This window comes from Hippoglossus hippoglossus, chromosome 15 (assembly GCF_009819705.1).
Source record: "Hippoglossus hippoglossus isolate fHipHip1 chromosome 15, fHipHip1.pri, whole genome shotgun sequence".
In the NCBI taxonomy this organism is placed as follows: Eukaryota; Metazoa; Chordata; class Actinopteri; order Pleuronectiformes; family Pleuronectidae; genus Hippoglossus; species Hippoglossus hippoglossus.
The window spans coordinates 4,735,608-4,750,678 of record NC_047165.1 but is presented as its reverse complement, the minus strand read 5'-3'; the positions used below and the strand labels follow the sequence as shown (position 1 = coordinate 4,750,678).

Below are 15,071 nucleotides of genomic sequence, written 5' to 3'. Positions count from 1 at the left end.
TATGCACACACATATTGACCCAGACAATCCACTCATCCTTGTGTGGGACATTTTCTCTCAGACTCTGGAAAGTTCCTGGCGGTGGCGTCACACGACAGCTTCGTGGACATCTACAACGTGCTGAGCAGTAAGAGAGTGGGGATCTGTAAAGGAGCGTCCAGCTACATCACACACATCGACTGGGACGCTCGAGGTGAAACAACTTTTTTAATCCTGTTCATTCCTGAAGTCGTCTTCCGTCCAAACGTGTCTTAGCTGTGTGTGTGTGTGTGTGTGTGTGTGTGTGTGTGTGTGTGTGTGTGTGTGTGTGTGTGTGTGTGTGTGTGTGTGTGTGTGTGTGTGTGTGTGTGTGCAGGTAAACTGCTGCAGGTCAACACAGGAGCTAAAGAGCAGCTTTTCTTCGAAGCCCCAAGAGGAAGAAGGCAAACGATCAAGAACGATGAGGTCAGGGTGTGTGTGTGTGTGCACGTGCATGTGTGTATCTGGTCTGCAACATACATGAACATCCAGCAGAGGTCATAACTCAGTCGGATCTGAGCACAGAAATGAAACACACATTAACATCATACACATCTAAACACTTCCTGATGACGTTATTATCTCTGATGTTCATCTACAACAAACCTCCAGAAAGCCACTTAGAAATCAGAGGGATCCTGCAGAACTTATTAATATCAATATATATAATATAGTATTTTTTACTTTTAACTTTTACTTAAGTATCACAGTGAAACAGATATGTTTATCTGTATGTCCATGAGTTCACTGCAAACAGGAGCTGAAGTGGAAGAACAAGGTGCTTTTCATTTGGAGAAATGATAAGATAATAATCCTGTGTCGATCCCCATTGGGGAAATTCGGGTATTACAGCAGCTCAAGTACAGAATGAAAACAGGTTAAAATGAGTAGGATAAAAAATATAACACTCTTATATAATGAAATTGAATAAAATAGAAAGCTCAGAGATACATTTTCAAATCCAATAATGTGGCTGTGGATGATGACACGTCTCCTCAGAAATGTTTGTGTGTCTTCCTCATGTTGTCGTGTGTATTACTTTGTTCTTTGTGTAGCTGGAGCGGATGGACTGGTCCAGCTGGACGTGCGTTCTGGGTTCAAGCTGTGAGGGAATCTGGCCGACGCACAGCGACATCACCGACGTCAACGCCGCGTCGCTCACCAGGGACCGAGCACTGCTCGCCACCGGAGACGACTTCGGCTTCCTCAAGCTGTTCAGCTACCCCGTCAGAGTAAGACAGGTTCACTGCTACACTCAGATTTTACATTCAGCATAAGATTCTCTTAAAGCAAAGTTCACCTCTGGTCGAGATATGTCCTTAAAAAGTCCAGAGACTCCAGAGGGTGAAATAAATAATCCCTTAATCTGTATGAAAATAAAATACTGAAATTACTGAAAATTAAAGATATGTTGTATATATGATAATAAAAGTATTTAATACTATTGATTCGGTGTGAATGAGCAGGTGTATTTCTTTTCTCCATCCTCCCTCCAGGGTCAGTACGCTCGTTTTAAGCGTTACGTAGGCCACAGCGCTCAGGTGACCAACGTCCGCTGGGCTCAGGATGACTCCACCCTACTGACGGTGGGCGGGGCTGACACCGCCCTGATGATCTGGGCGAGGGAACGAGGAGGCGTGGCCGGTGGGGACGGGGAGGGGCCTTTGTTACGCGACAACCGACCCCTCGTGGACAGTGAGGAGTCGGACGACGACACCGAGGAGGATGGAGGTGGGTGAAGTTTATAACTACGCTGGTCGAGCTGCAGAGGAGCAGCTGGTCATGACTGTTTGTGTTGAAAGGCTACGACAGTGACGTCGCCCGAGAGAAGACGGTGGATTACAGCACCAAGATTTATGCCGTCAGCATCCGAGAGATGAAGGGAACCAAACCTCATCAACAGCTGAAGGAGCTGTCTGCTGAGGAGAGGTATACACACACACACACACACACACACACACACACACACACACACACACACACACACACACACACACACACACACACACACACATTAATCACCATGACAACTACTTGTCTTGGGAAGGTGGGTATTTCGAGTTTAAAGCTGCACCAGACAAATCTGCTTGTTGGTGGAAACTAGTATTTGTCTCCACCTAGTGGCCGGAGACATTATAATATCTGGTTGTCCGTCTGTCACATTCTTCTGAAGACAATATCTCAAGAACGCCTTCAGAGAATGTCTCCACATTCGGCACCAATGTTCACTTATACTCATGGATTAACTGATTAGATTTAACTTTTTCACATTATACAAATTACAAATATTTCAATGAGACATAATTAAACACCAATTTTCCTTCATATTATTTTAACCAGAACCACATTAACACTTTACTGTGGACATGATTAACATCAGTCTCAGCTCTGTACACTCTTTTATCACCTAACGGACGATTCTGTGGTGACGTTGTTTGAGCTGCTCTTCGGGAACCAGGGGACAATCCCTCAGAATGTGTAGAAATATTTTTTCTAATTCCTTGTACCATCAAATACATTTTAATGAAGCTGTTAGTTTAAGGTAAAAAGTTGTGTCGTGTTGTTTTAATCGCGTCACATACAGAGATGAGTCTCTTCTGTCAGACTCAGAGGTCACAGTAGGTTTTGTCTTCCTGGTGCAGGTTCAAACTCTGTCTGACTTTATGAAACTTCTCATCTTGTTGTCGTCAGTGGTCCCAGTGACTGTTCCCAGTGTGTCAGTGTTGTTAGGTCTGTGTGTAGGTGTGTGTACTGGATGCATGCACAGGCTTCTGCATGGTCCCTGAATGTTACGGCTCAGTTTGCTGTGTGTCCACACTGAGAACATGTGAAGGTTTCAGAGTTTCACTGAGCTTCTGTCTTCAGGGGAAACTTACAAATGAATTCTGTAAAACCAAAGTCTGACATCTCATCTTCCAACTGAAGATGATCAACTGAAATATTTGGAACATGGACATGAGGCTCCGGGCACAGACATATCCTTGTTTTTTGTCTCTTTATTATTAGTTATTAACCATCTGTTTTTTGCAGTTTTTTCTCTTTGTAGTTGTTTAACGTTATTTGTGGTCATTTTGTTTCTTCATATATTTATTTACCATCTGTTTGTGATTATTTTCTCCTCTATTCACACCCACTGATAATAAATGTAAACAGTCACTGCCCAGGAGCCTCTGACCTCTGTGCTCACTCGGCCCATTAAGTCATATGTCCATGACTTAACAGATTTCGATCATTTGAAATTAAAAATGTGATAATATAGCCACAACTTCCCCGTCGAGCTGGTGACGCTCAGAAGCTCCCAGCAGTTCGGACAGTGTTGGTTTGTTCACTTTGTGTCCTCATGTAGTTTTTAGTGTTTGTCCCTTGGTGGTCCCCTGAAGTCCTGAGTGTTCTTGCTGGTAGAAATTCTTTAATATCTGTGTTGTGTTTTAACTTGCATTCCCCTGGAGGCAGGGCATTGTCAAGTAAGTATGAGCTGGTACTTACTGTGGTGATGCTTTTCAGACAGGGAACATGTCGATATGATACAGGAGGTGTGATTTCATTAAACTGTGTGAGCTGTAGCTCATAAATCATTCCAGGAAAGAGTTGACCACACTCGACAGTGACGGAGACAGTGGGTGAATATCAGGGATACGACAGAATAACCTTTTAAAAATCACGAATGGTTCACATTTGAATTAATGGAAAAAGTCTTTCAGAAGATGCGCAGAAATACGGACAGAAGGCTCCTGCCTCGTTTCCACACAGTTTTGTGTCTTGTCCCTAATTCCGTTTCATCTACGGATTCCACGCTCTAATGTTAACCACCCCCTATATGTTCTGTCCAAAATCCAATACAAGAGTAATGTTTTCTCACAGTACATGGAGGTAAAGTGCGGAACTAAAAATACCGGACAAGATACACACACACGCCAACAGTGTCATCAGACAAATGTGTAAACTCAGACTGGGTAAATAAACTAAGACAATGTATGGACCTGGAGAAGATGTCGACGCGCTCGGTTTTGCTCGATTCGGTTGGCACAGCCCTGAATTCAATTTGTTCTACTATTCTTCACATTGTTTCTGATGATGTCTCTGTTAAATTGTAGTTATTTCTTTCTTTATTTTGGGGTCATCCTTTCATATGTTTCTCCTCCTCATCCTCTTCTTCCTCTCTTTTGAAATTTAAAACGACCTCCTCTGCCTCTTCCTCATCTTTCTGACATCTTTGTTTTGGTCGTCCATCTGCTGCTCCTCCTCTGTAGAGGGAGCGTTTGGATCTGATCCCCTCAGACCTCCTCACAGCCTCTGCATGTTAGCCTGTCAACGCCATTAGCTATGCTAGCATGTTAGCCTGACAGCACTGAAATATAAGGGAGCAGCAGCAGTAGCATGCTAGCATTTTGTCAGCATGTAGCTAGAGCCACAGTTAGTCACGTTAAAGTTTCTGTGCAGCATGAGGCCTGTTTATATGTGTGTGTGTGTGTGTTTGAGTGTGTCACTATGTGTTTATGTGTGTGTGTGTGTGTGGGTTTGAGTGTGTCACTATGTGTGTGTCTGTGTAAATGTGTGGGTTTAAGTGTGTGTGTTTGTGTTTGATTGGTCACTATGTGTGTAGTTGTGTGTGTGTCTGTGTGCGTGTTTGAGTGTGTCACTATGTGTGGGTGTGTGTGTGTGTATGTGTGTGTGTGTGTTTTCTAAAGCTCTGTACCTTGGTTCTGTCCCTCTGCTGTCCAGGGGATCCAGGTAACACCTGTCCACCTGACTACCTGTTCCTTTGTGTTGTCTATCTCTTCATTTCTGTGTGTGTGTGTGTGTGTGTGTGTGTGCGCGCGCATCACATTCCTGTCGACATCACCTCACATTGACACATGCGTCCAAGAAGAAATCGATTGTCCTCAGAACTCACCTACAGATAAAAGACAACATGAGAAGAAGTCTGATGATTGTTTGCAGTTCAGATCCAGATGTTGTGAACCACTGTCGACAGTTAAAGCAACACAATGGTTTTTTTTACGTGGAAGAAAAAGCTTTAAAAGGATTTTGATTGTGCACAAACCTTGTAGGAAGAGTAGCGTCTCTGTCTCTGCCACAGAAACATTTGCAATAAAAATGGATTTGTTGTAACTTAACATTTGGTGATAACGTCCAGATGTGAACTCCAAACATCTGTCTGCATCAGTCCTGTCCGTCACTACACACTACTGTGTGACTGTCTGCCCTCAGGCCGACCACGCTGTCTCACTGTCTCCACCTGTCTGTCCTCCAGACGTCAGCTTGTTGGGATAAGAATATTTCTCTTTGAACGGGTTGAGTGATGATGTCATTAATAGACTCATTGATCCTCAGGCCGCCAGTGAGTCGAGCGGCGCCGCAGCCGGAGAAACTCCAGAAGAACAACGTGTCCAAGAAGAAGAGACTAGTCGAGGTAAAGTTCGTCTCTCTTTCTCTCTCTCCCTCTGTCTGTCCATCCGTCCGGCCTCATGTCCACCTCTGTCCCGTCCCTCTGCAGGACCTGGTCTTGGATCACGTGTTTGGTTTTCGAGGCTTCGATTGTCGTAACAACCTGCACTACCTCAACGACGGCTCCGAGATCGTCTATCACACCGCCGCCACGGCCATCGTCCACAGCCTCACCACCGGTAACCACAGCACGGCACATACTCATGACCCACACATCGTTCATACATCCACATGTATGAGCCGTATGGTGGAGACCAAACACAGATTTAAAAAAGGCTTTTCCAACCTCTGATACAGAGACTAGTGTAAACGCTGCTGGTCTCGTTTTAGTTTGAAAACTCTGGGGTTGTGTTTTAGTCTGGACGAACAGAAACTGAGACTTTAGTAAAGGATGACGTAGACGCGCACGTTCTCTTCCTGATTGGTTCATATCGGTCACATGACTCGACTACCAGTGGGAGAGCGTCACATCGTCAGTAACGGTTCCACGTGTTGTCTTCTGCTGCAGGAACTCAGAGTTTCTACCTGGAACACACTGACGACATCCTCTGTCTGACCGTCAACCAGCACCCGAAATACAAAAACACCATCGCTACCGGACAGATCGGTACAGTGTCTGTGTGTGTGTGTGTGTGTGTCTGTGTGTGTGTGAGGGTGTGAGAGAGAATGCGTGTGTGTGGTGTTCAGGAGGAGTGTGTGTGCATGGCAGTGTGTTTACTTCTAAATTAGTCCTGCTTTTCTCTCCTCTGCTTCCTGGTGAACCTGCCTGCTTTACTTTTTCCCACTGAGAAAATAGAAACAAGCCGATGACGCTAGCATCACTAAGCTTTGTCTGTAAAAAAAACACTTTTAGACGCTTACGTGTGTTTTAAAAAGAAAAATAACTAATTCAAGCAGCAAGAATCTGTCCGTTTTTCATCAGTTTTATTTGTTTGTGTGTTCTTTTGTTGTTTTTGTTTGTGTGTGTTTTGGCTGGCCTCATTTGTCACCATCGCTCTCACAACACCTCAGGTGACGTCAGTGAACTCCCAGGTAAAAAAAACAAAAAGCACTGCCTCTCCGATCAGGACAGACACCCTGAGACCCAGAGACGAGACGAGCTGAAGACTCAAACATTTAGTCTGACTGAACTCTTATAAATCATGCTGAAGCTTTCAGATGGAATAATCCTGGCTCTTGAATCTCCTCAGTGCTTTGAGCTGACGCTGCTCTGGTTCTCAGGGTGTTTGGAAGCTGCTCTGATCCTCTGTCTGCTCTGTTTGTCCTGAATGTTTCCTGTCGTTGTCACATTTTAGTCCCTCGTACTTTCTCTCTGCGACGTCCTCTGACCAGTTTCACCTTCACGCAGGCGCCACACCTTCCATCCACGTGTGGGACGCCATGAGCAAACAGACCCTCTCCATCCTGCGCTGTCCTCACGCTAAAGGCGTCGGCTACGTCAACTTCAGCGCCACGGGGAAGCTGCTGCTGTCTGTCGGCGTGGAATCTGAACACACCATCACTGTGTGGCGCTGGCAGGAAGGTCAGACTCATATCTGATTAATAATCAAACACACCCACGTTATTTCAGAAGCCCAGTGGCACAGGAATGAGCTTCTGAACGATACGAGGTTTGAGCAGAATTGATTTAAAATCCCTTCAAGGTTTGAAAGAATCTGAAATTTAACCCACAAAAGTATTAAATATGTGTGTTCTGGTATAGATGTTAAATACAACCAATTAAATAAGAAATCACTTTTTAATTAAACTCCTAGAGGAATAAAAAACGTCTCCTGTGCAGGATCCAAGGTGTGCAGTAAAGGCGGACACCCGGACCGGATCTTCGTGGTGGAGTTTCGGCCGGACTCGGACTCCCAGTTCGTGTCAGTGGGAATCAAACATGTGAAGTTCTGGACGCTGGCCGGTGGTGCTCTGATGTACAAAAAGGGCGTGGTGGGGACCGTGGAGGACGGCAGGATGCAGACGATGCTGTCCGTGGCGTTCGGAGCCGTGAGTTCACTGATACCTGATCAATAATCCTGATATTGATCCAGTTTGTCAGCAGTGACATCATATCTCTAGTTTACTGTTGACATCTGTTTTTGCAGAATAACCTGACGTTCACCGGAGCCATTAACGGGGACGTGTATGTGTGGCGGGACCACTACCTGCTGAGGGTGGTGGCGAAGGCTCACACCGGGCCCGTCTTCACCATGTACACCACGCTGAGGGACGGCCTCATCGTCACCGGTGGCAAGGAGAGGCCGTGAGTCCGTCAATCCTGTCTTCTCTTTTTGGAAGTGTTCTGTGTAGGGGCGTTGCAACAGGGGAGTTAAAGCAATGAAATGTTTGGGGCTTGTGTGTCAGGACGAAGGAGGGCGGTGCCGTGAAGCTCTGGGATCAGGAGATGAAGCGCTGTCGAGCGTTCCAGCTGGAGACGGGACAGCAGGTGGAGTGTGTCCGGTCTGTCTGCCGAGGAAAAGTGAGACCTTTTTAATTTTCATTAGTTTCATTCTTCCATCTTCTCCAAACTTTCTCCTCACCTCCTCCTCCTTCTCCTCCTCCTCCCTCAGGGGAAGATCCTGGTCGGGACAAAGGACGGGGAGGTCATCGAGGTCGGGGAGAAGAACGCGGCGTCCAACCTGCTGCTGGACAGTCACGCTCGGGGGGGAATCTGGGGTCTGACCACTCATCCTGTTAAAGACCTCTGCGTCACCGCCAGCGACGATGCCACCATCAGACTGTGGGACCTCACGGACAAGGTACAGATTACTGACCTATACTGCAGCCAGCCACCAGGGGGCGAAATTATGTTTTTCATGACCGGTGACTGTCCTGTTTCCTTCCCTCACTCTACGTTTAGAAACTGTTGAACAAGGTGTGTGTCGGCCACGCTGCTCGCTGTGTGACCTACAGCTCTGACGGAGAGATGCTGGCAGTGGGGATGAAGAACGGCGAGTTCCTCCTCCTCCTCGCCAACACGCTCAAGATGTGGGCGAAGAAACGAGATCGCAGCGTCACCATCCAGGACATCCGGTAGGAGAGAGAGAGCGTCTAAAGACATGGCTGACCAATCAGAGCAGGCTGAGGGGGGGTCTTAAAGAGACAGGAGCTAAAACCAAGTGTTTGAGACAGAGGCTGAAGAGAGGAGCTGCAGCAGTGGACAGTCTGAGGATGTGTTTTCTGAACATTAGAGCATGAAAAACATTTGACATTATTAATCACCAGGTTCAGTCCGGACCGGCAGCTGTTGGCCGTCGGTTCCGTGGAGAACACGGTGGATGTGTACGATGTGAGCGGAGGACCGAGTCTGAACCGACTGGTTTACTGCAGCGACATCCCTGCTTTCATCCTGCAGCTCGACTTCTCTGCTGACAGCTGTTACATACAGGTACACATCTATATACATGTGCACACACAGTATATATACATAGTTTACTTTATCTAAGTACCTTACATTTTGTGTGTGTGTGTGTTTGTGTGCGAAGGTGTCCACAGGAGTTTATAAGCGGCAGGTTTTCGAGGTTCCTTCAGGGAAGTTGATAAATGACCAGACCGTCATCGACAGAATCACGTGGGCGACCTGGACCAGGTAACAGGTTCCTTTTTTCTTTTTTAATTTAACTCCAGGCTGATAAAAAGTAATAATATTAACGTTCAGCTGCTCTGAATCAACACGTTTTTCTGCCTCAGTATTCTGGGAGATGAGGTTTTAGGGATTTGGCCTCGAAACGCAGACAAAGCCGACGTGAACTGTGCCTGCGTCTCTCACGCCGGCATGAACGTCGTCACCGGCGACGACTTTGGATTGGTCAAACTGTTCGACTTCCCCTGCACAGAGAAGTTTGTGAGTCGCTGATTTATTTATTTTCTTTGTGCCTTAATTCACCAGTTTTTAATCCTTTTAAAAAAAAACACTGATGTTGAATATTTTTACTCTACGTAAACATAGAAAAATACATTACCACAACCACACTTAATTTATTATTATTATAATTATGATTAAGGATAAATTTCTTTTCTGTCTTCAGGCCAAACACAAGCGCTACCTCGGCCACTCGGCTCATGTGACCAACATCCGCTTCTCCCACGACGACAAATACGTGATCAGCACAGGAGGAGACGACTGCAGGTAAACTGATCGTTAACAAATACAATCCAGCTCAACTGCAGTCGTAACAATGTGAAACATGTTGTCAGAGAGTTTTCTTTACTACAGGTTCTTTACTTCATAAATCAGTTACGTACAAAAACACTTTATCAAGACTCAAATCGTCTAGTTTATGAAATATTGCTGACGACCAAATGTCAGAATAATGAGTCATAAGAATGTAAAACAAAACAAAAAGTCGGACTATAGTAGAAAATATCATCTGAGAACCAGAAACTCGCACAGTTACAGTTTTGAGTTTCTGATGTTTTTAATGTGTTGCCATCTGTTGTGTGTCTGTTGCAGTGTGTTTGTGTGGAAATGTCTGTGAACGCACAGATTTCTGCCGTCCGCTTTGATCCAGAGCGCCTTAAGAGCACCACAAGTGGATCCAGGGGGAATCGAACCCACAACCTGAGCCACCACCGACCTTTTTCTTGGTGACAGGGCGGAGGACTACAGACTGCTGCCGGCCCATCGATCCACAGCACGTGATGGATCACATGATGGGTCACATGATGGGTCACATGATGGGTCACATGACACACAACGAAACCACGAAGAGGTGACAAGGAAAGAGAAGATTCCTCAGAGAAAACATCAGATGGTTTTGATGAAAACTTTCTTGCTCGGTTACAGTTTGAATCTCACACAATCAGCACAGTGACGGGAGGTTTCATGTTCTGATCCGATTGACTCAGAACGTCCGTGTGTTTTTAAACAAACTGCGTCTCCGGGTCGTTCGCTGACGACGTGAAGAGAGAAACGTTCAGCACCATCTGTCTGAGCTTCTCAGACAAAATGTGAATCACTTTCTGACCTGGCTGCTTTTATAAAAGGTTTAATTATGATTAATAAATCCTTTAACAAGCATTTCATGAAAACAAATATTTGCCAATTTGGGAAAAATCCTCCTTCTATGAGACATTTTGTCTTTTTATCTCTTAAGTTTTTTAATAACCATCAATTTTATTTTATTTTTCTCTTACATAGTAAACGATAGAGACACACAACAGTTCCCACAATGAGGATTCAAAAATCTTTCTATGAATATTTACAGCTGCAGAATTATTAACTTTGGCTGTTGATGTAGAATCGTCTGAATGTAGAAAGAAAAGTAAATATGAAATGTTGATGATCAAAGTTCTGTTGTTTGAATGAATCTGAGTAAAACTTTATTGATAATCAGTAAATAAACTATTAATAACTGAATATCAGTGGAAGATGCTGTGTGAACAAAAAAAGAAATATTAAACATTAATAAACAATTAAAATAAATAAAATATAAACCTTTAATGTTTTGGCGTATCAGTGTTTTTCTAGTCAAATATAAATTATACTATTACGTGTTTCACACTTTTTAATAAGTCGTGAGTTCTGCAGCTGTAAATGTTGAGAATTAAATGAATTAGCGATAATGAGTTTCCTGATTTCAGACGAGTCGATGAATCGCCTGCAGTTATAAACGTTAATGACTCATTTATAAAAGCAGGAGAGTTTCTGGAGGCTCCAGGTGAAAAGGACACAGGAGTCGTACAACAAACACTAATGATTCATTCTGTTGATGTGGTCAAACAGACAAAGTGTCACGTGAAAGGAGGATTTTGTTTCTTCTTGTAACTGATCTGTGGAGAGTTTGTAAACGATAAATTAATCATGAATGAATCTGTCGATTAAAGCTCGTAAACTATCATCAGAAAGTGGAAAAACAAACAAACCATGTTACAAGTTTCAGTTTTTGTCATTAAATAGTTTCCTCCTGTCCAGGGGCCAGACGCACAAAACATTCACAACTAAATCACACAAGTCGGAAATATTCGCACACCCGTTTTATTCCCCTGAAACTCTTGTTTGATAATGTTTTTATCTCATAAGTGAAAATATCTTGTTGTAACATGAAAAACATCTTGAACCTCTCACATTATAACATGATACTGAACTTTTTTCTGATGATTCTTTATCATTCTGATAAATATAATTAAGTTTCTCAAAGTCAAACACAGAAGCTGAATAACAGCTTGGAAATTAAATCAAACTTTTCTTTTCTTTTCTTAGTTAAACCGGATAAAGATCTGAAAAGCTGCAGAGTCAGTATCAGCATTTTTTGTCTATGATTGTTTTATTGTTTTGGGCAAAATAATCATTTTCTTATTTGTGCCTTTAATCGTCTCATCAGTCACAGCGACGATGGAGATCAGGAGTTTATGATTCGTCCTAAATAAATAATCAGTTTTTATTAAATTCCATCTCGAGACGCTCACATTCTTCTTCTTCACAAATGTAAATTAGAGCTCGTGTCGGCATCATTCACACGTCTGACCCCTGGATCCAGTCTCGTCGCGCTCGGAAACAAAAACGATCAAATGAAGAGTTTACAAATGCTGATGGGACCATTTTGGAGAATAAACTGTAACAGAGTCAGATTCTGGTCAGACTCCTTCTGCGTTGGAAGAAATTATATTGAATTATATTTACAGAAACATCCTTGAGTTTGTAAAGTCACGTCTCATTTGGGTGTCTCATCACTTAAGTGCCTTTCAGGGTCTTTCTACCTGTTTGTTTGCTTCAGTTATGTTTTTTTTTTATTTATGGGGGGGGGCTGCACCGTTGTTTTTTTAAACGCATATTTAAACTTATTTTGTACTTGTACACTGTCTGGTGCTACTCTGAGAATGTTCAAACTTGTATTCATCCAAAATGTATAAAAAAGAAGCATTTTGCTTTGCTGCTGCTTTTACTTTGAAACATTCAAAGCAACGTGATCGTAAAAAACAACACTGAAGAAAAATATATGTTCAGAGAAATATTTATGGAAAATACATAGATGTTATTTATGAGAGTGTGGATGAGTTTTCTGTGTCTGAACTGTTGAATATTAACTGTTGTGAAAAGTGTCAAAGAGTCTGTTTGTGTCGAGATAAACAGAGAAAAAGAGAAAACTCACCTGATGTGTCGACTCGTTTTCATCGATGAACTCGATTCCCTGAGGCCGCTGAAGTAAACACGTTCATTCACAGCGTCGGGCTTTTATTTCTGCAAAGAAAATATCATCAAATGCTTCAGGTTCATTTCACGACATATAAATCTAGTTTGCTGAAACATAAACATCTTTAAAAGTAATATAATAGTAAGATAATTATATAAAATCATTTGTCCGTCAGATAATCCTTTATTAGTCCCACAATGGGACATTTGTAGTATTACAGCAGCGAGAGTCAGAAGGACATCAGCAGGTACACTGAAAACAATTTGGAGTGACATTTACTTAGCAGAAGCTAGGAAACAATTCTCACTCAGAAATTCTTTGTAAGTTTTACTGGAGAAATCCTCAAGTAAAGTTTACTTACTATTAAGACTTGGTAGATAAACAATACTTAAGTAGATTTTACTGGCAATTTTAACCCTTAGGTATAAAATATACTCACATTTTGCTAGTAAATTGTACTTAAACTAAGTTTGTATCTAATTTTGAAAATATTTAAATTAACTAGCTTTTATTTACTTTATATCCAGACATTTCTGATGCATTTTTAACATGAGCTACTTTTGACAATACGATTGTTTTAACGTAAGACTTCTATAAAACATGAAATAACAGATGTTTTTACAGAAACAGCAGCTTTTATTCCCCCTTCAACACTGATGTAAGAGGTTGCTTTTTACACATACAATCTGGTGATATACATGATCTCAAGGGACTTTACATAGAAGGTAGAGATGGAATAATGGTGCGGAAGCTAATACAAATATTTAACTTTGACCAAATGAACCAAGTGTCACCAGTTATCCATACATCCAACCATGTACACAAGCCCAACATAAGATTATCATCACATGAATTTTAGACATTACCTGCCAGTGAGTCCAGCATAGAACTTTTTTTTGTGCAAGCCACCCTGTCCTTTGTCTGAAAAACCAGTGTCCAATGTTGACCAAATGGTTTGCTGGAGAGGAATTGTTGTGATCCTTCTTAACTCCTCTTTGTTCTAAAACAAAAGGTTAACACGCAACATAGTTAAACACCATGCTAAAACAATACAACACTTCTCTCAGTTTGAAATATTGAGCAGCAACATTAACTGCTGCTTTCATAATTACCATACAGTTTAACCAATACCTATTTTAAACAATTTTAATGAAAGATACAATATGTTCCAACTTACTAAGATAAATGTAATGAAACACAACACAATACATTTAGACAAACAGAAGATACATAGCTTACACCATTGGGACCCCTTCTTCAGCAACCTAAAACATGTCCACAAAAATGAGCTGGTGTGTGTCTAGAAAAGCAGCACATGTGCCAGAATGATAATAGCTAGCAAGCTAAGCTAATGCTAACAAAGTAGTCTGTGGCCTACTCACACACTGACTTTAGCAGATGAGTTAAAATGAATGTACAAAGTAAATTAAGCATAAAACCTACCCCAGTGGCTTCACATCCATGAACTGTCTCATCAAATGAGTTGTAAAATCATCCAGGTGCTGTCTGTCCTCCTGGGTCAGTGCTGTCTGTCCTCCTGGGTCAGTGCTGTCTGTCCTCCTGGGTCAGTGCTGCTGCTCTGGTCAGTGTCTCACCGCTAACTATCTGACGTCACTGGCTGAGCAGGAAGAGGGTTTCGAATTTCACTCAGTTACCCAAGTAAACTTTACTTCATTGTGTCGGGTCGTGCAGTCAATACAGAAGGGTAGTTAATATTACTTGGCGTGAATGATAAAATTTACTTATCAAAATGATGATTTATAATTACTAACAAACTTCAGGTAGCAGATTAAATAACACACATCATTTTGAAGTAAAAGCACTTAAATAATATTTTATTGTAGAATTTAAACAAACAAGCCACGTAAACATTACAGGGCTAAAAAATCCTTTTTCTCAGTGTAATAAGTAACATGTAATACTTAAGTGTGACGAATAAATAAATATGGAAATATATGAATGTAATTAAACTAATGTATACAGTGTATAGACAGTAAAGATATGTGCAGTGTGAGAATATGTACAGTGAATGTATTTCACATGAACCGTTGATATTGCACAGGCAGATGAATCTGGCACAGTTAAGAGTTAAAGTGTTAGAGTGCAGTCCATAAGGAGGGTGCATAGTTTTTACTGGCAGCAGAGCTGCTTGTACAGTTGTTTCAGGTTTTACAGGTTTTATCATCCAGCATCTCAAGCTCCACCCTCTCCTGACTCACCTGAGAAACCAGGAAACATCTGTTCCTCCCTGAAGAGATGCAGGCTGAAAAACAGACGATCACATTCACCTTCCAAACCAAACCAAACTAGACCAAACGTCCTGAGTGAGTCCAGCTACAGGAGAGAAGAGTCAAACTACAACCTGCCGACGCTCCACACACTGACCGTGAGTTTAACAAACACCTCGACTCAGAGTGGAAGTAAACCTCAGTGAAGTTCGTGGAGCTGTGACTGACTGACTGTCTGTTTTCAGCTTCACCTGGAGACTCA

At 42.5% G+C, this 15,071-nt stretch overlaps 1 protein-coding gene across 6 annotated transcripts in view; it reads left to right on the top strand.

Moving 5' to 3' along the window:
• The window catches only part of LOC117776030 (echinoderm microtubule-associated protein-like 6), a 36,634-nt gene extending 26,304 nt beyond the window's left edge, over positions 1 to 10,330 (top strand). The window contains exons 25-46 of one of the 6 annotated variants that reach the window (XM_034609711.1): positions 62 to 193; positions 356 to 444; positions 1,074 to 1,250; positions 1,515 to 1,749; positions 1,821 to 1,947; positions 3,468 to 3,482; positions 4,741 to 4,749; positions 5,353 to 5,431; positions 5,516 to 5,645; positions 5,975 to 6,073; positions 6,478 to 6,498; positions 6,815 to 6,988; positions 7,247 to 7,455; positions 7,554 to 7,711; positions 7,813 to 7,927; positions 8,019 to 8,207; positions 8,309 to 8,481; positions 8,674 to 8,836; positions 8,934 to 9,037; positions 9,139 to 9,292; positions 9,477 to 9,577; positions 9,902 to 10,330. In XM_034609711.1, the coding sequence (XP_034465602.1) occupies positions 62 to 193; positions 356 to 444; positions 1,074 to 1,250; positions 1,515 to 1,749; positions 1,821 to 1,947; positions 3,468 to 3,482; positions 4,741 to 4,749; positions 5,353 to 5,431; positions 5,516 to 5,645; positions 5,975 to 6,073; positions 6,478 to 6,498; positions 6,815 to 6,988; positions 7,247 to 7,455; positions 7,554 to 7,711; positions 7,813 to 7,927; positions 8,019 to 8,207; positions 8,309 to 8,481; positions 8,674 to 8,836; positions 8,934 to 9,037; positions 9,139 to 9,292; positions 9,477 to 9,577; positions 9,902 to 9,926 (2,678 nt within the window). In that variant the 3' untranslated portion in view covers positions 9,927 to 10,330. The remainder of the gene's footprint in view (positions 1 to 61; positions 194 to 355; positions 445 to 1,073; positions 1,251 to 1,514; positions 1,750 to 1,820; positions 1,948 to 3,467; positions 3,483 to 4,740; positions 4,750 to 5,352; positions 5,432 to 5,515; positions 5,646 to 5,974; positions 6,074 to 6,477; positions 6,499 to 6,814; positions 6,989 to 7,246; positions 7,456 to 7,553; positions 7,712 to 7,812; positions 7,928 to 8,018; positions 8,208 to 8,308; positions 8,482 to 8,673; positions 8,837 to 8,933; positions 9,038 to 9,138; positions 9,293 to 9,476; positions 9,578 to 9,901) is intronic. The other 5 variants (XM_034609713.1, XM_034609712.1, XM_034609714.1 and 2 more) reach the window with 5 other exon arrangements.
• The last annotated feature ends 4,741 nt before the right edge of the window (positions 10,331 to 15,071 follow it).